Source organism: Melospiza georgiana, chromosome 6 (assembly GCF_028018845.1).
Source record: "Melospiza georgiana isolate bMelGeo1 chromosome 6, bMelGeo1.pri, whole genome shotgun sequence".
Classification (NCBI taxonomy): domain Eukaryota; kingdom Metazoa; phylum Chordata; class Aves; order Passeriformes; family Passerellidae; genus Melospiza; species Melospiza georgiana.
Genome location: NC_080435.1, coordinates 6,256,190 through 6,276,903, shown reverse-complemented (window position 1 = coordinate 6,276,903; position 20,714 = coordinate 6,256,190). Strand labels below are relative to the sequence as shown.

The window sequence follows — 20,714 nt, the reverse complement described above, 5'->3', positions numbered from 1 at the left end:
GCAAAGTAGTAAGTTGCCTTAGTCCAATTTAAAAAAATAATCCCAGGAGCCAGTAATCAACATCAAGATTCAACCATCTCCTCACTTCAACTAAATCATGTGGTCAAGATCTTAAGAACATGTAAATAATTCTAGGTAAGAGCAACAAGTTGAATATAAAGCATGTATTTGAGTAAGTTTCTACACCAACTGGCAATTTGTGAATTAACACTTCTTTCCTACCCATCAGTGCCTCAGAGAGAAAAGAAAATAGGAAGGAGATGCTACAGCAGTACACCAGATCAGAAGATTTATTTTTCATATAAAACATATGGACACGTAAGATATGAGGCACCAATATGTGCCTTGGAAACATTCTGAACCACAACTATGGAACTCCTAAACTAAAAGAGGTCGTGAATATGAATCCTGTGCCTGTACTTTCTGGATTACAGCAATACTTTAATTTCATAAAACAAGTAAGACCTATCTGCACATACTAGCTATATGCTGCTCAAGGAGACAATCCAACTTCCAGGGACTGTGGAAAAGCCAGCAAGAAAAGCTTTGTCTTCCCTTCTTCAGAATAGTCAGTATTCTCAGTTTCCCAGGAGACAAACCTGCTCAGCAGCTTCTCCCAGTGATAAGTAGTGCTCCTTTGGGTTACAGTTGTTGCCAACTACATAAACACAAAGAGGATGCAAAATGCTACCCAAAGAGAGTGGTGGCATTATGTTTTTGTCTTCCTCGCATATGAACTATTACTGCTTGTGTTCACGAGCAATACAATGTTCCAGTAGGGTGGATATCACTGACAACACTTACTCCAAAACAAAGATTTATCTTAGCTGAAGGTCAGCCTTGTACCTAAGCTAGTATTAACAAATCCAGCTGTGAGAAAAAAACAGCTCATTACAGACCACCATGGCTGAGACATTGTTTGCTATCACCAATTTTCCTCCAACTCAAAACTTTTAACAGTTGCTACTGGAATACTACAAAGGAAAAATGCTCAATACAAGACTACTGGTTCTACAGAACACGCTGAATATCTAACAGAAATGACCAGAATTTTTGAGGATTTTTTTTTCACTACTCAAAAACACTTAATCATAACACAGCATATTTTAACTGTATTTAACACACATTTCTTTTATGGTTTTGAGAATTCTTCCCAAACAAAAAAAACCTACTTAATTTCCCCCCCCCCCACCTCAACTTAATGTTAAAAAGGAAAATAGTCTAAAGTGAAGCATGGACATGTCAGGTAATCACCAATTTGAAAATTTTCTTGCAAAAGAGTTCTTGAAAAAATTAAATCTTGAGATTTCCTAATTGCTAAAATAAAGTTAGAAATGTTTTCTACAGAGTAACTCCAGTTCTCAGTTCACTGATAAGATATCACAATATATGATTGTGTATGACATATCACACCTATGATACAGGGAGCTGCTGAAAGTAGTCTTGTAAATATCAGTTTATCAGACTCCAGCATGTCTGTCTAATCACTGAGGCCAGTGAACAAGTGTGCATGGTACTGAGATTCACTAATGAAAATGTGAAATAGTTAACAGAGGATGAAACTCTGGGTTCTCATATACATATCCATAAGTAACATTTAAGGCTCAAACACTGACAGGTGTCATTAACAAGACTACAAACTGTCTTTCCAATAGCTCTTTTTTCTTGTGTTCGCATGTCCATTGCTTTTTTAGTTACATCTGCTGAGTTCAATTCACTGGACCTGCTGCAAGCTTGGTAATGAACATCTACCATATCTACAGCTCTGGCAGCACAGTCATCTATAGCAATCAAAAAAAAAATATCCAGGAAATTATCATCTGAGAAGGTTTGTAACTATGCTAAGGTTGAGTCCAATAACTTTGTCTCAATGTTTCTTTTTACACTATTGTTTCAAGAATGAGGCAGCAGTTACATGTCCTTTTTTCATTCTTAAGGATCCATGTAGGGGAATGGGATGCACACAACTGTGTAAGTTATTGGCTTGCAGGTTCAATAATAATCCTCCAGAGCTGCAGTGGTGGCAGAAGGACTGTACAGAGATTGCTTCTGCTCTGACTCCCTCAGGAGCATCTGGGATGCAGGAAGGTGTATCAACAGGATTCAGGAACATCAGCAGATATTACTGTACAATATTCTTTCGATTATTTGGGGTTTGTATAGCCTCTTAAATTGGGAATGAGTTTCCATTCCTCACTAGAACCACTGGAGAAGCACAAACTTTAATAGGTACTATTACAGAGAGTTAGATTATGGCACAGAGCCTAAGAATATATAACTAAGAAAAACCTCTTAGCTCTTCAAAGACAGTCCCTGCCCTCAACAAGCAAGCACTTCATACAATTTCATGATGACTGCTTGACCAGGAGCACCATTAAGGCTTAGTGGCAATTTTTCTGTCATATTTTAACACCATCTCCAAGCTGAAAAAGTAAACTCAAGCAGAGGCAACACCCACTCTTCTAAAAACGAAGTTAAATATGTGAGATTTCAAGGTAGCTCACTCTGTTCCTGCCAACAGTTTTCAATGAACTCTCAAGGAAGCTGAAAAGCTTTGTATGAATTCAGCAAATCATCAATCCTAAAGGAATTCTCACAGAAACTGAGAAACATACCATCACCTGTTCTGATCACACTACATTACTGACCTTACAATGCAGTTTAACCCAAATGCTATGGACTGCTGCGACCTGGCAAATTATTGTTTGTGGATTTATAATGTGTTTCATAGAAGCTATGTACTTATGGACAGAGAGGGCTGCCAGTACTGAACTAAACAAGTGTGACAGACTGCATACAAGCATTTCAGAGTGTACCTCATGCTCTTCCACAGGCTACAATATTTTGAGAATAATCCTGACCAGAAGTTCAGCTATACGCTCAGATTTTCAGTACATTTAAAGGCTATACATTTCACAAGTGCTGTAGTAAATGCATGCATGACAGAAAGCAAGTTCCTATCCACTCAGAGTCAGCATTTTCCACAAGATACAGAATTATGTTTATGACACTGAAACCAAGGGCTCCATTCATCACCACATTTGTACTAACAAGTGATACCAGCATGCTCAATCACACAAAGAGCCATACTACCTCAACCTGAGCAGAGCAATAAGTACTCAAAATACCCACACAGTACAGGAGCAATCCCAACACCAAGCAATCAGTGTCAGCTCATTTTGCTCGTAGGTCAATACCAACATGAGACTGGTCACTGCAAATGCCAGAGTATGGCTCTGCTTTCTAAAGAGTCATCTTAAAGCACCCAAAAATCCTACCTGCACCATCACCGCTTTTAGGCCTTTTAGACTCTACTTTTGTACTTGGCATTATATTAATTACAGTATATAATCTTAAACTGAAGTCTGTCAGTTGACTGCTCACCGAGTCAGGAATTCATTTTGTTAATGAGCAGCAAAACACAAAACTCCAAAACAAAGTCCAAGAAAGGCAACTGTGAGGGAGGGCAATCAAATAAAAATATATATTTATACATCTTGCGAAAAATTATTAATGAAATTGAACAAGTTTGGGACAAATAACTTCAAAAAATTCCCTTCAGAGAACTGTTGTCATTATATTGCAAAGGCTCCACATTGTTGTCTCCTTAGTGCAAGAGTTCCATACCTCCTTGGTGTTTCTCTCAGGCAGCTCCTCCAAGCTCTGATTCTTTCTTCTTCTCACAGTAACCAACTGACTCCAGTTCCCCCAACCAACCAATCCACTCTTTTATAACACTCTTCTTCTTATTGGCTACAGCTGTGGCCTGTTAAAGTCAGGCCTGCTCCCAATCTTTAATAATTACCCCAGCTGCAACTCCACAGGGGTAAGATTACTTTCTATACTATCTTTATTTTCTTATATTCTGTCCCCCTACAGAGAATCACATATTTTACAACTCTGCTCCTTCTCACCATTCCTACTCTACTCACTAAAGACAATTTTTTTAAATCCCCTACCATAAGCAAATACATCATGTAAATACTCTTCTCCATTATACTCAAACTTATAAGCAATCTTTTCCCCCCTTTCAGAACAGAAGCTGGAGGAATCTAAAGCTCACAGTCATGGATTCAGCAGCAGTTGACTATCTCAGTTGACACTACACTTTGGAAATAATTCTAAAATCTGCAGCTGTAGCTACTACTTTCTCTGTGCATTTTCAAGTGAAAATAGTATTTATTTCCTGATCTAAACCTTCATATTCCCATTCTTGCTTCTAAACACTTTATTCCAGTTTCTCCTTTCTGACAATATTCTTCATTTACATTCTGGACTTGAGCCTAGAATCTTACTTCTTCCACTGTAAGAAACTGCCTCATTCCTCCTAAAGCCTCTCCTTAAGAGCCAGAATGTCAGACTTGCTTCTTTCTATGCAAATCCTCAACTGCCAGCATAAATCACATGTCCTCTGTCCTGCCTAACAGTGACTTTCAGACCTGGTATTCTATGTAGGCACAAGTCCAATAAAGCAATTAAGCAGAAGAAAATTCGTGGCAGCCTAGGCTTCATACCTCCACATCTGTGATTTCACTTGTAAGCTTCCCAGCCTTTTTTATACAGTATCAAATATATGTCAAGTGATAATCATAAAGATTAGATGCACCCTTAAAGGATGACAAGATTCAGTGTTTCTTTCTGTGTGAAGAAATAAGTGAAGTATTCCCCAAACACAGGACAGTTTGTTAAGTGCTTTGGGATGCTAAAGTACCCCAGTGAAGGCATTGGCTATTTGTGTTATCAGGTTTAAAGAATACTTATTTCAAATCCACGAGACTAAAACCCACAGTTTCCTGCACATTAGCTACTTTGCCCCTTCCTAACACCACAAAATCAAAACCCCAGCCCTTCTCATCCCAACTTCACCTTCTCCAAATGCATGAGAGATGATACATGCTATGACTGGGCTGAATGTTCACAGATGCCAAAGGGTTTGTCAGACCCAGTAACAAAGAAACTGACCTTCATCAGGCTTTCCTAAAGTGACATCATTAACGACACTGTTAATTTGGGATCTCTCCTCTATCCAGTCACTGTTATAAAGTTTCTCAGAAATTTTATTGGATATTTCATGTTTAAACAAATTAAATTGTTCCATCTTCCATATCTGAAAATGGCTTGTGGCTCACAATGCCCTTTCTGCTTTTTACAAAATTACATAAGGTCTCAATTCCTACAGAAAAAAAAAGGGGGCTGTTGTTTAAATAAAAATAAAAATTAAACAACCAACCACTGGGTAGGTAGTTCAACATGACAACAACCTTTTCCAGGGAGCTGAGGACCTACAGGTACTTCACCTGAAGCACATACCCACCCAACCATCACCTTATTCTCTGCTGCTCAGGCACTGGGAACAAGTTTACAACTATCACTGTACTTTTGTCAGGCAGTTTGCAGCTGCACCTTTTACTTCGGCAATGAATTTTCAGCACTTTAAGGAATTAAGACTTTAAATTAAAGTTTTCTAAATGCAATAGAAACATTCCATTGAATCTGCCATCATTATTGATTGCACACCCACACCTCTGGGATTTCCAATGTCAGTTGGATTTTTCCTGCAGTGGGAATAAAATTGATGAGCAACCATAAATTTTTTTTTTTTGCTTTCCTCTATGTTTAAGAAAGCCTCTTGATGGATGCTTTGCTTTTAATTTTGCAAAACAAAGTTCACTTATAATGAGAGGTTCTGTGCCAGGTTTCAACCCAAGGGGAATTTCAGTTGCAGTTATAAATCCCCTGGAACACTAAAGGAAAGTACAGAAATAGAAGTGCTGAGGATGACAGTAGTGTAAAATTGTAGCACTTTGTTCAAAGTACTCTGTAACAAAGAATAGAAAAGTTGCTTAGATTACTTGCTCTTTTCTGAGTTTGGACAAACACATTAGGGAGGCTATGATTTTAACACTTAATTTTGTCTTGACAACAGGACTGGTAGAGAGAGGCAATGAGAGCAAGATTTAATGTTGCAAATGCCAAGTTAAGATTGAGTTCTATTCTCAGCAGAACGGTCAAATCCTATTTTTACAGCAATAAAACAACTTTGTACTGTCAGTAATCCAAATTAGGGTTTATTTGGCATAAATAAATTTTCAAGAGTACTAATGACACCACGGTCTATTCTCCATTCAACAAGCCAGTAAAAACTGATGGTTTACACTTTCCATGTTCATATTTTGTACAGGATAGATAGCACCATTTATACAACAAACAGCCAGTACAGTCTGCTCAGTGGTAGACGAGACAGTTCTGGATTTTGAATTAATTATTGTATTGAATTTTGTCTCAATCGATCATTTATTTTCCATCTGGATTTCACCTCCTAAATCAATGTTAGCACAGAAAGAATGTAAGAGTGGTGTTCAAAATCTAAACCAAGCAAATCACATTTCATTTGATCATGTACTGACCTGGCCCAAAGAGAATAACTAACATACTACACTATATTATACTATACTATATTATAACTCTACTATAAAATACTATAAATGTACTTTTCCAGTTTGGTCCCTGACAGATGGATTTAGTGATTAATGCCAGTTTTAGTCTGCCTGAATAAATGAGATAATGCACTCTACAGAAAGAATATTCTCCATTTTCCTAACAAGAGGTGGAAGTATCACTCTAGGGAGCTACAGACAGCATGAGAAATTTGTCTGAAAAATGAGAAGTCCTTTGCCTAATAATTTAGGCATATATGACAAAGGTCATTAAGATTTTCTCAACCATGCTAGAGACTCATAATGTAATAACCTTTTCACTATCCTCAGTAGGGTCACAATAAACAAAACAACAACAAAAACCTCATGGAAAGATGCATTAAGCAGAATTCTATAACTGTGGTTTCATATGACTCAATTTCCATGCATTTATTTCCTTGAAAGTGCGCTAGTACTGTTTTAGCTTTAACGAGCTGAAATTTAAGTAATTTTCGAGAGCTTTTACAGCTAGAACATCAGAATTTTTACTTTAAGACTTGAATTCAAAGTACATAAGCATATATACAGCTTGAAAAATATGAGCCTTCTCCGCCAAAAGAGTCACAAGAGACATCACTGCAAGACTTTTAAACACAAGTCATCTTGCCAAAAATCTTAATTTCCTTTTTAAAAATTCGACTAAAAAAAAAAGCTGCAAATCCATTTGAAGTTAAAAAGTTGTTTCAAAACATTCAAAAGTAATTTTAGATGCTAGAAATTGAGAATAAATATAAAATATTTTATTCAGGACAGAACTCACTCCTGGTCCTTATTTCATTAGGTATTTCAAAATGCATTTTCTGCATTTGGTAATTAGTAAGGAGATTGCATTATGACTTATTTATCACACAACTTTTAAATTTATTTTGTTGATGGCTCGGTAGTTAAATATTTCCTTCCTTACAAATGAGTTTTGAACTCACATCAGAGCTTTTCAAGATCAGTATTGCTTGTCATTCTATGCAGTTGTTGTAGTGCTTTAAAGAAGAAACGTTTCAGATGAAATATTTACTAACTCTACAGAACAAAAGCTACATCTTCTAGTACTTTTAAGCCCTGCAATTTCACACCTAGCCTGCACAGTCAAAATTTGATTGCTAGAAGCACTGCCAGCAGTAACACCCCCTTTATCTCAGACTCCATAGAGAGCTGCTTTTCTCCCAAACTCACTCCAAGAAGTAGTAAGAAAGGTCACAACTTGCTGCATACGAGATTCCAACCAGAGTTACTACGCTCAGCAACCAAACACCCGTCAGATGGAAAAAACACTTGATATTACGAACACAAGCAACACACAAGTAAGAATTAATTCAGGAAGCAATAGCTTTTGGTAACTGCTGCCTTCTACTCTGAAGATCTGTGAGGTGCAAAGGTTCTCCCTCCAAAATGTTTTTAGAATGAATCAAAGCCCAAGAAATGCAGTAGACCTTGAGCAGCTCTGCAGACATACTAAGACTAAGATTTACCAGCACAAGCCACTTCTGTGACGCCTGCTAAGTTCAATCACAACATTCTTTTGGAGAAACTTAAGAGCTCTACTATTTGTCCCATCTATGTAAGAATATACCTTTGCCCAGAACTTCTAAGGCATGCAACTTTTTCCCATCTCTCTGAAATTCAGCTGAAATTTGAAAAAGAAAACCACTACAAGGTTTCAGCCATAAAGAAAAACAGATGTAACCAATCACAGGCAAATATTTCAATCAAAATTATCTACAGAATATGTACTCCATATTCTCTGTACCTTTATGTAACTTTTACTCTATCACTTACATTCATGCTCCTCCTCATTTCTAGACCACATTTAGGACTACATGCTAGGAAAACAAAATATTACTACAAACTTCATAGAAAGCAATAACTCTTGTCTCCTATTTTTATGAGCTGTTCCTTTCCCAAGCACTTTTCATTTCAACTATAAAGAGGCCTGCTAAACAAGATTGGACACATGTAAAAAAAAAGATTACATATATATCATTTTGACAGAACAACCCACGACATCCTTAAGGAACAGAGCTGTCTGTAAACACAAGCAAGAAACATATTTACTTGAGCTTTCCATAAATTTGATACTGCATCTTCAAAATATCTTGCCTTATTCTGATCCCTAAAATTTATCTGTCAACACTCACTATCACAGGCAATCAGAAAAAGAGAACTATAGGCAGTAAGTTCACATTCTTTCTCTTAAATATAGCTTTAAGTTTCTCAAAGTAAAATGTCACATTTATGACACTTGTCATATCCCAAACTATATAACTTAACTGTGAGCCCATGCCAAAGCACCATAAACTCTCATTCTACTTTGAACAATCCTTTCAATAAAGAGGGGACCAGCTACTTAAATCACATCCTGAGCTTACTTTCACAAACAAGAACTTCAATATGACCCGCCACTCTCAATGCCTTTCATGTCTCTGGTTTTGGATTTAGGTTGGGCCAGTGACAGCAGCAGTGTTAGAAGCAGTCACCACAGCAGAACCATACCAGGAACCATCCCAATGCCTCATTCACCCACTGAAGATATACCACAAAGAGGTTCTGTTAGCAAGGGCACAAGAACCTTCTCCAGGGCTGCCTAAGACTGAAGAAATCCAGCATTTAGCCACAAGAGATGAATACTGGAAAGATACTATGTTGTGGGACAGAAATTAGACCAAATCCCTGCCTATCTCCCCACTGCCCTAATAAATGGAACTGCCCTCCCCACAGGACAGACACCTTACCCAGGCTCCTAATGCAGCCTGAAAAGGTCTATTTCCTTGCCATCAGGGCAATCTGCCCTTGAAGGAAAGCAAACTTTACTGACATATTCAAAAGGTATCACTTACTACTACACACAGAAAAGGTCCACTTCCTGACACAATCTGAGCACCTTGCCTCTCACTCCTGTCCTACAAAGCAGGACAAGGGACTTTAACCAGTTTTGTACTTTGCATAGCCTGGAAGAGCACTGAGAAACCATCCTTCAGCACAGACACAGCTCAAAAGACATGGGAACAGAAATAAACTACACATAAAGACTATCCTAAATCCAGTCCAGCTTCCACACCAAGTTTTAAAGCATTGATTTGCCATACTACTTTACTTCACTCTATCTTTTCAACAGGATGTTACTAAATGTTTTAAAAATAAACCACATGAGGCTTCAGTTTCCTCAGCAATGATCAGCATGAGTAATGGATCCTGAAAGGATCACTTCTACAGAACATCCCCTGATGTTACCACTTACTTCCCTTTGCCTGCTTCTTCCCTTCCCTAAGCAAGCAGACCATTTTGATACTAGCACTAACCTGTTTTCTTTTGACTGCTCTGCCTTCTCAGCAACATGCTAACCAGCATCAATGAGCTCACCACCAAAACCAACGCTGCCAGAAACACACAAACTCCAATCTATTTCCCAGGATATAACAATAACTAGGGGAGAAATTGATGCAATGACTTTTGAAAAGCTTAGTTTCGATGTCTTCCCTGCAATGATCAAATCCTTAAACTTATTTGTTTTAAAGTCACACTGAACTACTCATGAGCAGGCCCATAAAAGGGATTCAGATCCAACTCACATCACACAGACACGTCCTCCTTCCCTTCACTTCTCCTTTCCTCACCCTTTTAAAGGGGTGAAAATACTGCACATTTCAATGGGTTCCACTTGTTAAATGAAAAGATAATTATCCCCACCCTCAGCTTAAGAATTTAAATAATGCATCTGCAATGTTCTTACCCAGAAGAAACTTGAAGCAACTCCTACAGCAAAAAGTGGCACACATGGAAAGAAATGTGCCCTGAAAGAAATTACCCACTCTGAGAAAAAAAGTGAACCCTTTTCTAGTGAAAAGCTCTACACAGTGCTTATACCTCGAAAATGATTGGTTAAAAACAAACAGATACCTTTCCCCCAAACACTCATTTTCCTTGCAGTCAGAACATGATTCCACTCACATCTTGCTGTATTTTGGATGAGCTTGTCTTAAATAGCCATGAGCTTTCCCCACTCTAGCGGGGCAAAAAAGGAATTCAGCAGAAGTAATGGGCTTAGCAAGAATAAGCAGCTGTTTACTCTGAGTGCAATAAAACAGAAGCTGAAGGAAATCTTTTCAGTTTTGACCTCAAACTGGATGTACCGTTCACACAGCACTCTGAGGTTTCTGTTTTACAGTCAACAAATCACCCAAATCCATAGTGCTGTTTATCAATAACATTCTCAATACATATTTTTTATTATCCTACACTATTGGAACTAAGAAACACTCAGAGAGAAAGAAAAAAATACACATTTTACTATCAGGCTTTGTACAAATGCACAACAAAATATACACTGCACAGAAGGTCACGGTCTTTTTACATATATTTATTGCATGTATGCAAAGGCTGCTCCTTTTCTTTCACCCACCAGTTGTGCAGATACCATGGTTAAGAGCCCCTAGTGCCCAGAGACAATTATTAAGCCCAGTGACTGCCACACATGCACTTCCCAGAACTCAACACCTGCACAAGCTGATGAACTTCTAACACACACTTACTTGACTCAGAGGCTGGGAGGAAGGCCTGAGCCAAATCTCTCCATCGGGATTGGTACAGACGTATTCAGTTTCTGCCTCAAAGAGCTTACAACCTAGATAATACATTTTTTATTTTACTGCTAGACAAATTCAGGCGACGGGGAATGCCTGGCATGCCTCAAGTTTCAGACTGATTAATGAGAGAAAACCTCTTTAAAAGTCACACATCTAAAAATTACAGAGATATGACAACATAAAGTGAATAAAAACCAATACAACAGCATTACTGACTCCTAACCAACACAACAGAAGACACAACCTCACATCTGAGTGTTATATACTACTACTTCTATAGTCCAGACAGCCTCAGCACCCACACCAATAACCGGCTCAGGTTAGACATTCTCCATCCTAACAGTTTTCCACAGCAAACTACGGAGAAAGGCGACGATCCCCGCCGGGCTTAGGGAAGGGCCTGCGGGAGCAGCGGCACAGGTGAGCACCGGGGCAGCCCGGCTGCACAGCGCGGCACGGAGCCCAGGCCGGGCAGCGAACCCGCGAGGTGCTGCGGATGAGGGAAGAGGCCCGGAGAAGGAAGGAGGGCAATTTCTCCGCGGAGACACCAGCCTGGAAGGGCAGCGGGGCAGGCAGCCTCCACCGGCTCCCACGCTATTCCCTTCCCGTCTCAGCGCCGTAGGACACGAGCCGGGTTTTAATGGAGAGAACGGGGGATTCTTTCCGGGGAGACGGACCCAAGAAGCGACACCGCATCCTCCGCGAAGTTGGAAGCTTCTGGAAGTTGTGTACTTGGTTACGAGAGCGCACGGCCGCCGCCACCTCCCGCCACCGGTTACCGCCGGGCCCGGCCCCCGCCCCTCGCCCCCCCGCAGCCGCCGCGGCCCGGCCGAACCCCCCGCCCCGGGGACAGCGCCAGCATCACCTTCATGCCGCGTCTCCCGGAGCACCGCCCGGCGGGGATGCAGGGAGGGCGGGCGGCCGGCGGCTGCGTGCCCGTCTGCCCCGGCGCTGGGGCTCCGGCTCCTCCTGCCCGATGTAAACACACACCGGCGGGCGGGGGGAGGCTGGGCCGGGGGGCAGCGCCATGGCAACCCGGCCGGAAGAGGAAGCGCGGGGGTCAGGGGCGCCATGTTGGCGGGGGGCTCGGGGCTCACGGTGATGCTGCGGGGGGCTCGGAGCCGGCACCGCACAACGGAGCCAAGGCTCCGCGCAGCCCGCACCGAGACATCCCCCAGGCAACACCGCTGCCTGACACGGCAGGTGAAGTGCTTCACCTGTGGGACATGCCGGCCCCTTCCAATTTCCTGGGAATGCAGCGAAGGGAGATGAATTGCCTCAACCTTAAGTCAAACATAGAAGCAGCAGCGTTGGTTAGTCCAAGATGAGGAGCCAGTTCTCCGAGCTCTGCCCTCACTGCAGGCTTGCTGGCATTCACAGAATCAAATAGAATCAATTAGGTTGGAAAAGATCTATGAGATCACTGAGTCTAACGTGAGCGCCCCACGTCAGCTAGACAATGCCACTAAATGCCACATCCAGGTTTATCTCCAAGGACGGTGACTCCACCACCTCCTTTGTCAATCCGTTCGGGTGTCTAACCACCCTAATTGTAAAGAAATTCCTTTTAATGTCCAACCTAAAGCTCCCCTGCTCTAGCTTGAGTCTATGTCCTCTCATCTTGTTACTTGTTACCTGCGAGAAGGGACTGACCCCCAGCTGGCGGCAGCCTCTGGTCAGGGATTTGTAGAGAAAGGTCACCCTGAGCCTCCTTTTCTCCAGGCCAAACATCCCCATGGCCCTCAGCCGCTCCTCACAGGACACCCACTCCAGACCCCTGACAGCTGGACAAGGATCCCAGTCACCAGCTCGGTGCCAGGGAGGGCATGGGGCTCCCGAGCCCTCTCCTGTCCTGTCCTGTCCTGTCCTGTCCTGTCCTGTCCTGTCCTGTCCTCTCCTCTCCTCTCCTCTCCTCTCCTCTCCTCTCCTCTCCTCTCCTCTCCTCCCCTCGGAGCATGGCTGTGCCCATGCTGCTGCCCATGTTGCTGCTTCACACGAGGGAGTACAGTTTGGTGGCAAAGATAAAAGAGTCAGGACATCATCTTTGGCGTCTGAAGTTTTATTTCTCATGTATTGCTTTAAAACTATCACGGCACACTGCCACACACATGGGTAGAAGCGTGTTCTGCTAGCAGATGGTTTGGTGCAATGAGGGAAGCCAGACAAAGCAAAACAAAAAGAAGAGTGGTTTGAAGTTATGATTCCTGAAATAGGGAGAGAAAACTACATTAAGTGAATGACGGTGATTAATAGTTCATTTTTCTCTGATTTACTATTATTCTACATATGAGACTGAGTTAATATGTAGAGAATATAACTAACTCAACAAGTGGTTGAATCCAAAAGAGGAAAGCCTGCTTTTGTTCCATTTTTTAACTTCTTGACTAAGAAATGTTGCAATTTATATGTCTTTTAAGGCATTCTGGAATACAGTGGACCCTGTTTAGTCAGAAACCAAAAAGGAACAATTACATTGCTTAAAGTCTAGGAATACCGTCTCTCAGTGCACAGTTAATTTTTTGTTTGTCCCATGCTGTCATTTTTAATTGCAGAACCTCCTTGGAGTGGTACCATAAGATTGGTTTCCATTTTTCAGTTAAAAAGGAAACTCTTGAAAGACACAAAACAAAGCAATTCCCTCACCTCACATGGGCTGACAATAAAAAAGATTCATTTCCTTTGCTTATCACAACAAATCCATGCCTTACATAATTAGCTGCATCACTTCTTAGAGGAAGTATTCTGCAGCTCTTTCCTGGCACAGACTCTCATAGCAGAATTTATAATTTCTTATGCAAATATAAAGATACTTCACAAGCATGTGAATCTTTTCAGAAGAGCAATAGTGGTAGCCAGTGAATTCAGCAAAGGTTTCAAATACCACACTAATTTCTACAGATCTGCACATTTATGTGTGTGCATCTATATTAGATATATAAAACTAACTGTAATAATATGACCAAAATGTAAGTCCTTCCTTCAAAACAAATAAAATTTATATCAAATAATCTTGTCAATAGTATTGGTAGAATTATATTAAATTTTTAATGGTATAATGCAAATCCATATTTTGGTGGGTAGAAAGAAGATTATATAAAGTTTGTGTTGAGTTCAACATGTAAATTATAGCCTGATTAACAATAAAATAATATTGCGTAAAGTATAAAGAGTTAAAGAGAAAAATATCTTTTCCTTTGTCCAGTTTAAATGATTCATTCTAGTGAAGCTAAAAATGCAACTTTCTCCATTTAAAATAGTGAATTTCAGATGAACGTAATTTTTTTTCAGCAAGTTCCTAAGCCAATAAAATAGATTGAAGTGCAATCTTTTAAATAAGTTAACTTTAGGTTGTAATGTTTGCAATGTCTGCAGAACAGTTCAAGAATGTTCCAGCTGAAAAATCAGAATATTCTGGATGATAAACAAATAGGGGATGGGGGGGGGGGGTAAAGAATGAGAAATTAATTTGTTTACTTTGTGCTAAGCACAGAAAGAACTTTATTTGTGAAACTATTTCACCAGCACCAAAATTATTACTTAGTTTAATCCAAAAGGATTTATCTATATAATGCACTCCAGTCTTGGTCTGGTGAGATTCACCTCAAAAGTGTGCCTCTACTGAAGCAAAATGGCTAATGTATATGCTTCCATAAACTCCACTTTTTTAAATCAAAAGTGATGTCTTTTCATGGAGAAATTCCTCTCCCAGCCTACCTAGAATTTTCAGTGACGGCTGGGATCTCAAACATCTTAACTAAAGCATTGATCATTTATAATTTTGTTCAAAGTGATGAAGTCAGTGGAAAAAAAAAAAGTTACCTTCAGATTTGGTAACAGTACATTCCCAAACTACTTATTAGAAAAAGAAAGTTTTCTAGAAGTTACCATGTTTTGTGTAGGGGTGAGTATGTGAAAGAGTGATGGTCATGTATATTTTTTTTTCTGTGTAGACTAGAAAGCCCACTCCTCAGATGCAAAATGACTAACAGCTTCTCCCTGTCACTTTTACTAACTTTGGGAGATGAGATTTCAGCACTTTTTGCCTATGCTCATAACCCTACACTGGCACAGAGATAAGAACCTTATCAGCAACTCAAGTCCCAAATCACACCCCTAAAATGACAGAGCTTTCCCTTAGATGTATTAGAAAAGACTGAGATAACTAATGACTGAAACATTAAAATAGAGATAATTGATACTAGGTTAGACTGCTGCAAGGTTCAATTTCACCTGAGTGCAGGTGGCTGCCATCATCAAGCAGAATGGCCCTGCTTTGTTACCCCTGTTTACCTCCATTTTTTCATCCCTCGGTTCTTAAGTCATATTCTTGCCCTGTGTGACATTTGAGCAGCCTTATCATTGCCTGCTGCTAAAAAGCATAATGCAGCAAAAAGAAATGCAAGTGCCAGGTGGTGTAAGACAGGAAAATAATACACAGTAATAATTCATTGAAACAGGTGATCACAGTATGGTGGTAGTAGTTGGCTCATGTTAAAGGGTCCTGCTAGAAAGGAAATTATTTCCAGACAATAAAGCTGTTGGTTAGTAATGACTGGAACTTTTACAACTTCTCCAGACATCTCTGTTCCAGATGAAAAAAAAAAATTCCCGTACCTTGAGAAAATAAATTTGCCGTTGGCCTTTTCAAGCATCCCAAGAACACCCGACAAACAAATTAGCCACAGCTTTGCAAAGACATAAGCATTAGTTTTGCTCATGCTACATCTTGGTGAAGGACTTCTGTATTGAGACCTTCCCTTACTTTTTATGCTTTACAGGCCTCTATAGCTGTCAGTACGGCAACATTTGATTCTCTCTTGCCTAGCTTCACTTCCACAACATCCCTGCAAGGTAGGGAGGTACTTGCTGCACTGGCTAGCTGGATATTGGACAATATTCCAACTCCAGCAGAGAATTAACAAAATTCTCTCTGGCAAAAAGTTCAGCTGAAGGCACAAAGGTAACTAAACCAAGGGAAGCTATAGACCTACAGCAGTCAGTTGCATAAACACCACCCCACACTGGAATCTGAACAATGTGTCATCTGCCACAGAAAACGTTTGTGGCAGAGCAAGGAGCATCACTTAGCCTCCTACATCCTGGACTGGTAACAGAATAATTCAGGAACTGACTCCTTTTAAGGAGTTCCTATTCATTTTCAAACACCCTTAAGTCCTAATGGTATAACAAGGATAGCATAGACAGTCTTGTGTTTTGGCTGCATCATTGGATTCATAGTTGTAGGAAACACCCTTTAGAGGTTCACAGGTTTCCACCTGCCCTCTCCTGTGAAGGGCCTGTGATACTCAAGCTGAGGAATTTGACACGCCAACAGCTCATATGCAGCAGGGTTTTTTTCTTCTGTGCAAATTTTAGTATTTCACACGGCATTTTAGCATTAGGTGCAAAGTGTACAGGTATGTTTAAATGCAAAATAATGGCTCAGTGCTGCATGAAATAAGGACAAGCTACAGTTCCCCCTGGACAGTGGGAAGTCTTTTTATCAGGAAATAGGAGAGGTATCTGTAGGAGGATAGAATATAAGAAAATAACAATAGTATAGAAAGTAATCTTACCCCTGTGGAGTTGCAGCTGGGGTAATTATTAAAGATTAGGAGCAGGCCTGACTTTAACAGGCCACAGCTGTAGCCAATAAGAAGAAGAGTGTTATAAAAGAGTGGATTGGTTGGTTGAGGAGGAATTGGAGTCAGTTGGCTGCTGTGAGAAGAAAGTCAGTGCTTTGAGGAGCTGCCTAAGTGAAACGTCAAGGAGGTATGAAACTCTTGTACTAAGGAGACAACAATATGGAACCTTTGCAATATAATGATAGCAAAGAGGAATGGAATCAAGTGTAGACAAGTAGTCAGCATATTCCTGAATGCCTTGTTAGGGGATGGTAACAATAGGAGATTTATTAATAGTTTCTGAAGTTAGTTATAACTGGATTTGACATATTGCTTTGTGCATACAACATCTGAGTCTTGCCCATGGGAGGAAGAGATGTTGATGTTTCTGTGGTAAAATAAAAGTGTGTTACACTCCTCATGTATCAGGCACATTTTGTGACCATATATCCCTCTTATTGGGAAAGTTCTTATCTAAAATCCATTTCAACTCTCTATTAAAGATCTTTCTGCACAGAGATAGAGCACTTACTCATTACCTTGTAGAGCTGTAATCAATCTGCCTAGTTCTCTGAATGCAAATGCTTTTTGCTCAGTTGTGTAAAGTCCTGAACTCCAAACATCAGCTTGGCTTATTTTTTTTTCTTTGTAGCTCTTTAAAAGAGCATTGTTATATGAGGCAAGCTGTTTAATGCCTGTGACAGAGCCTCTCCCAACCTGTTATATGACAAGAAAATAAATATACTGAGGCTGATATGAGGAGGCACTGACTATCAACATGGTCTGCTTGTTCTCAGAGCACCAAGAAAGAATCAGTTTCTATTTCATTCTGCCAGGAGGTGTTTCATTAAATGGACAAGCACTTCTACCAACAGATGATGGCATCTTCTAGTGGGATTTTGTACAAAATGGGTTGTATAAAAAAAGGCTGCCTTGTTCATAACCAAGGATTCTTACAGCTTGATTTTTCACCTGCATCTTCTATCATGCACTTCCCTGCAAACTATAGGTAGAAAACACTACAATCTACAAGGATGGCATAAATGATAAAGTAAGAGCCATTACAGAAGCATAACTATAATGGTTGCACCTCCTGCTCATTAGATAATAGTTAATAGGAGCATTCAGACGTTAAATTTAGGCCCTCATCATTGAGGTCATATGAATTTCTCACCAAATTCCAGATTTTTCTTTTGTTTCAGTACAATAGGAATACATCAGATATCACATCTATTTAACTCTCAGATTGGTCAAGAATTTTATTTTGTCTGAAGACAGAATTATTTTTAATTCATGTTTTTTGAGAATGAAGAGATACTAATTTTAGTTTAGATTTAAAATATAAGAAAGGTAGATAGCTTGTTCATGTAGTATATGTTAAACCTTGAATCACTGAGAAAAATAAACTAACAAGATTTGAAATCACTTCATACCAAATAAACTGTGGAAGCATCTATATTTATGTTTCCAAAATTAAAATTCAAATGAGATTAATTGCAAAATCCAGCCTAAAAAGTGACTGAAAGCTGCATTTCATCAGAAGCCATGTGTTTGGCAATAAAAACAGGTTTTGATAACTTTAATGAGGGGAAAAAACTTGAAATAAGCAAGCTTGAACTTTTGGCTTCACTTAAACAAAGCTGCTATATTTAATATGTCTTTAGTTACAGAGCACAAAGGCAATTTAATTTTTGTGTAGACTTCAAAGTCTTGCAATAGAAAACTGTTTCTGCCAAAATGCCAGGATACATAACTGGATTCACATATGGGCTTCCCAGATTTCAGGAATTTTCAGATTCATTTTTACTTTGAACTCATGCCAAAGACTTGGAACTGTACAGACAGCGAAGCTTTGCTAGTAGATTCTGCTGACATTTGGAATCACCGGTGATGTTTTTCTCAGGATGTCAGAACAAGGCTCTTGATAATAATTCACCCCTATCCTGAACAATAAAATTCATATGATGGTTCCTCTCTTTACAGGGTATTTTTGACCTGTTTAAGTACTTTTTTTCCACCTACACAGACAGTAAATCCTTTTACAGAAAGGAGACACTGACATGATAATGCTTGCAGAGTTATGGTGTTTCCTATAATCTGTGCTTCTGGCCAATATCCTCTAATGAATTTATTGTCCATTGTGTGATCTCCCCTCTCCAGGGTAAAGTTTCTTCTCAATGTTGACAATGGGGTTGAAAAATCAACTAGCTGCCTTCAAGCCTAGAATCTGTGGTCCAGAAAGAATACTAGTGGCTCTGAACTGAGATACACTTTTATTCCAAGATAAATTGTACCTCTCAGTGTTAAGATGTAAAGAAACATTGAGTTGGTTTGCCTTCTGCCTAGTTTCTGTGCTCCTTTTGAGTAGGTGGAGTTTTCCTTTCCCTTGTTCTTTTAGAGATGAAAGATTAACATCAGTGGCTTGTTTCTCTGCTGGACACTGTGTGAACTTTCCTAAGAGCTACAGGTGTATTTTGGGCTGTAGCTAAGTCCAGGTCTGCTTGTCCACTGCACCTTTAGCCAACTCTCTCTGTCCTGCCCTCTTACTCCCTCTCCCAGGTCATCTCTCCACCCTGACCACTGACCCATTGCCTTGCATTAGATCCATACTAATGTTCCAAGACACTCTCTGGAATAGTGACAGTGTTGTTGAACTGCAACACTGGAAACAGGCAGAGACCATCTACCTGGGAATAAATAGCAAAAAGAAAACTGACAGTCAGTGTCACCACATTGACACAGTAACTGCCAGGGATGCTTCACTTCTCACACAGGAATGCTTTGTGTAGCTTTTAAAACTACCCACATTCAACAGCTTCTGCTCAAAGCAACTTTCCACCCAGAACAGCTGACAATACACTTTAATATTGATGGGAAAGTCCAATCATTAGGTAAAATATTCTGAAAATCCACCAGACAGCATCCACAGAGTTAAGTCTGTGTTCAAGCTGCCTATCATGTCAGGCTAGGGCAGATGTCAGCAGCTGGAATGTGTTTAGAGTGCTGGACATTTCAAAGCAGCTATGTACAATCCCAGAATGACTAGTATTAAATGAAGAATTGTGTTCCTTTATTTGGTGTAATATACAATCCATGTGTAGGTTTTGCAGTTTACAGCCAACACAGATATTGCAAGCTGCCACAGGTGACTGACTCTCTTTATAGATTAGGGTAAGAACAAGTCCCAGTCTTCAGATGATAAATGAACTCCAGAGGACTGTCTGTCATTCTGTAGGTGCTGGTCTCACTTTAGTAAGAACAGAGACTCTCAGATAATTACTTGAAGCAAAGGCTGCATGGAAGAGGGAGAATTAGACCTTGCACTGGGGATGCTGTATGAACAGGAATGATGGGGGCACACATATTAAAAAATTGCCTGGCAGTACATTAGTCAAAGGATCCACTCACGTGTGTTTCTGAATATTTAATTGGAGTTGCACCAAAGTGGGTGACAACAATGCTTTACAGCTGATGGCATAATACATAACCATCATTTTGACAGGAATCCAGTTCCATCTCAGACCCAGCTCCCAGCAGTGGCTTGGAGGGGATGGGCGAGTGAGATTCATACCTTGGCTTCACCACAAAACAACACAAGAAGTATTTTGCACAGACTGTTTAAATGCTTGTTACAGATTTCAAATACTCTTAAAAAACCCCTTGCAGAGCAAATATTTGTGAGGGTTTGTTTGCTTAGGTGCTTGCAAGAGATGCTGCCCCTATGCAAAACTCTGTTTCTGCATTTATGGTTTTATGCCTGCATGTGGGGATTAGCACATACACTTAATCCTTTGTCTGAGCCTGTTGAAATGTGGTGGGACCATTTACTGCCATGAAAGGGAATTTTCATCTCCATGCTATTCTCCACTAATGGGCTGTGCCTTGATAATTATAGCTCTAAAAGGAAAAAAAATTGATCTCAGTTTGCCTATTGTAGAGGTACCATGGAGATAAGATACCAGCATTGCCCTGGAGATAAAAGCACAGGCAAGTTTTATGGATTCTAGTAACTGTTGAAAAATATATGAGCTATTTTA

At 40.0% G+C, this 20,714-nt stretch overlaps 1 protein-coding gene across 2 annotated transcripts in view; it reads right to left on the bottom strand.

Annotated features, from left to right (window-relative positions):
- Positions 1-12,059, bottom strand: part of LOC131085121 (transmembrane protein 263-like) — a 200,306-nt gene extending 188,247 nt beyond the window's left edge. Inside the window, exon 1 of one of the 2 annotated variants that reach the window (XM_058026960.1) lies at positions 11,919-12,059. In XM_058026960.1, the coding sequence (XP_057882943.1) occupies positions 11,919-11,924 (6 nt within the window). In that variant the 5' untranslated portion in view covers positions 11,925-12,059. Of the gene's footprint in view, positions 1-10,999; positions 11,744-11,918 lie in introns of those variants that run through there. The other variant, XM_058026959.1, reaches the window with a different exon arrangement.
- Positions 12,060-20,714: the final 8,655 nt, after the last annotated feature.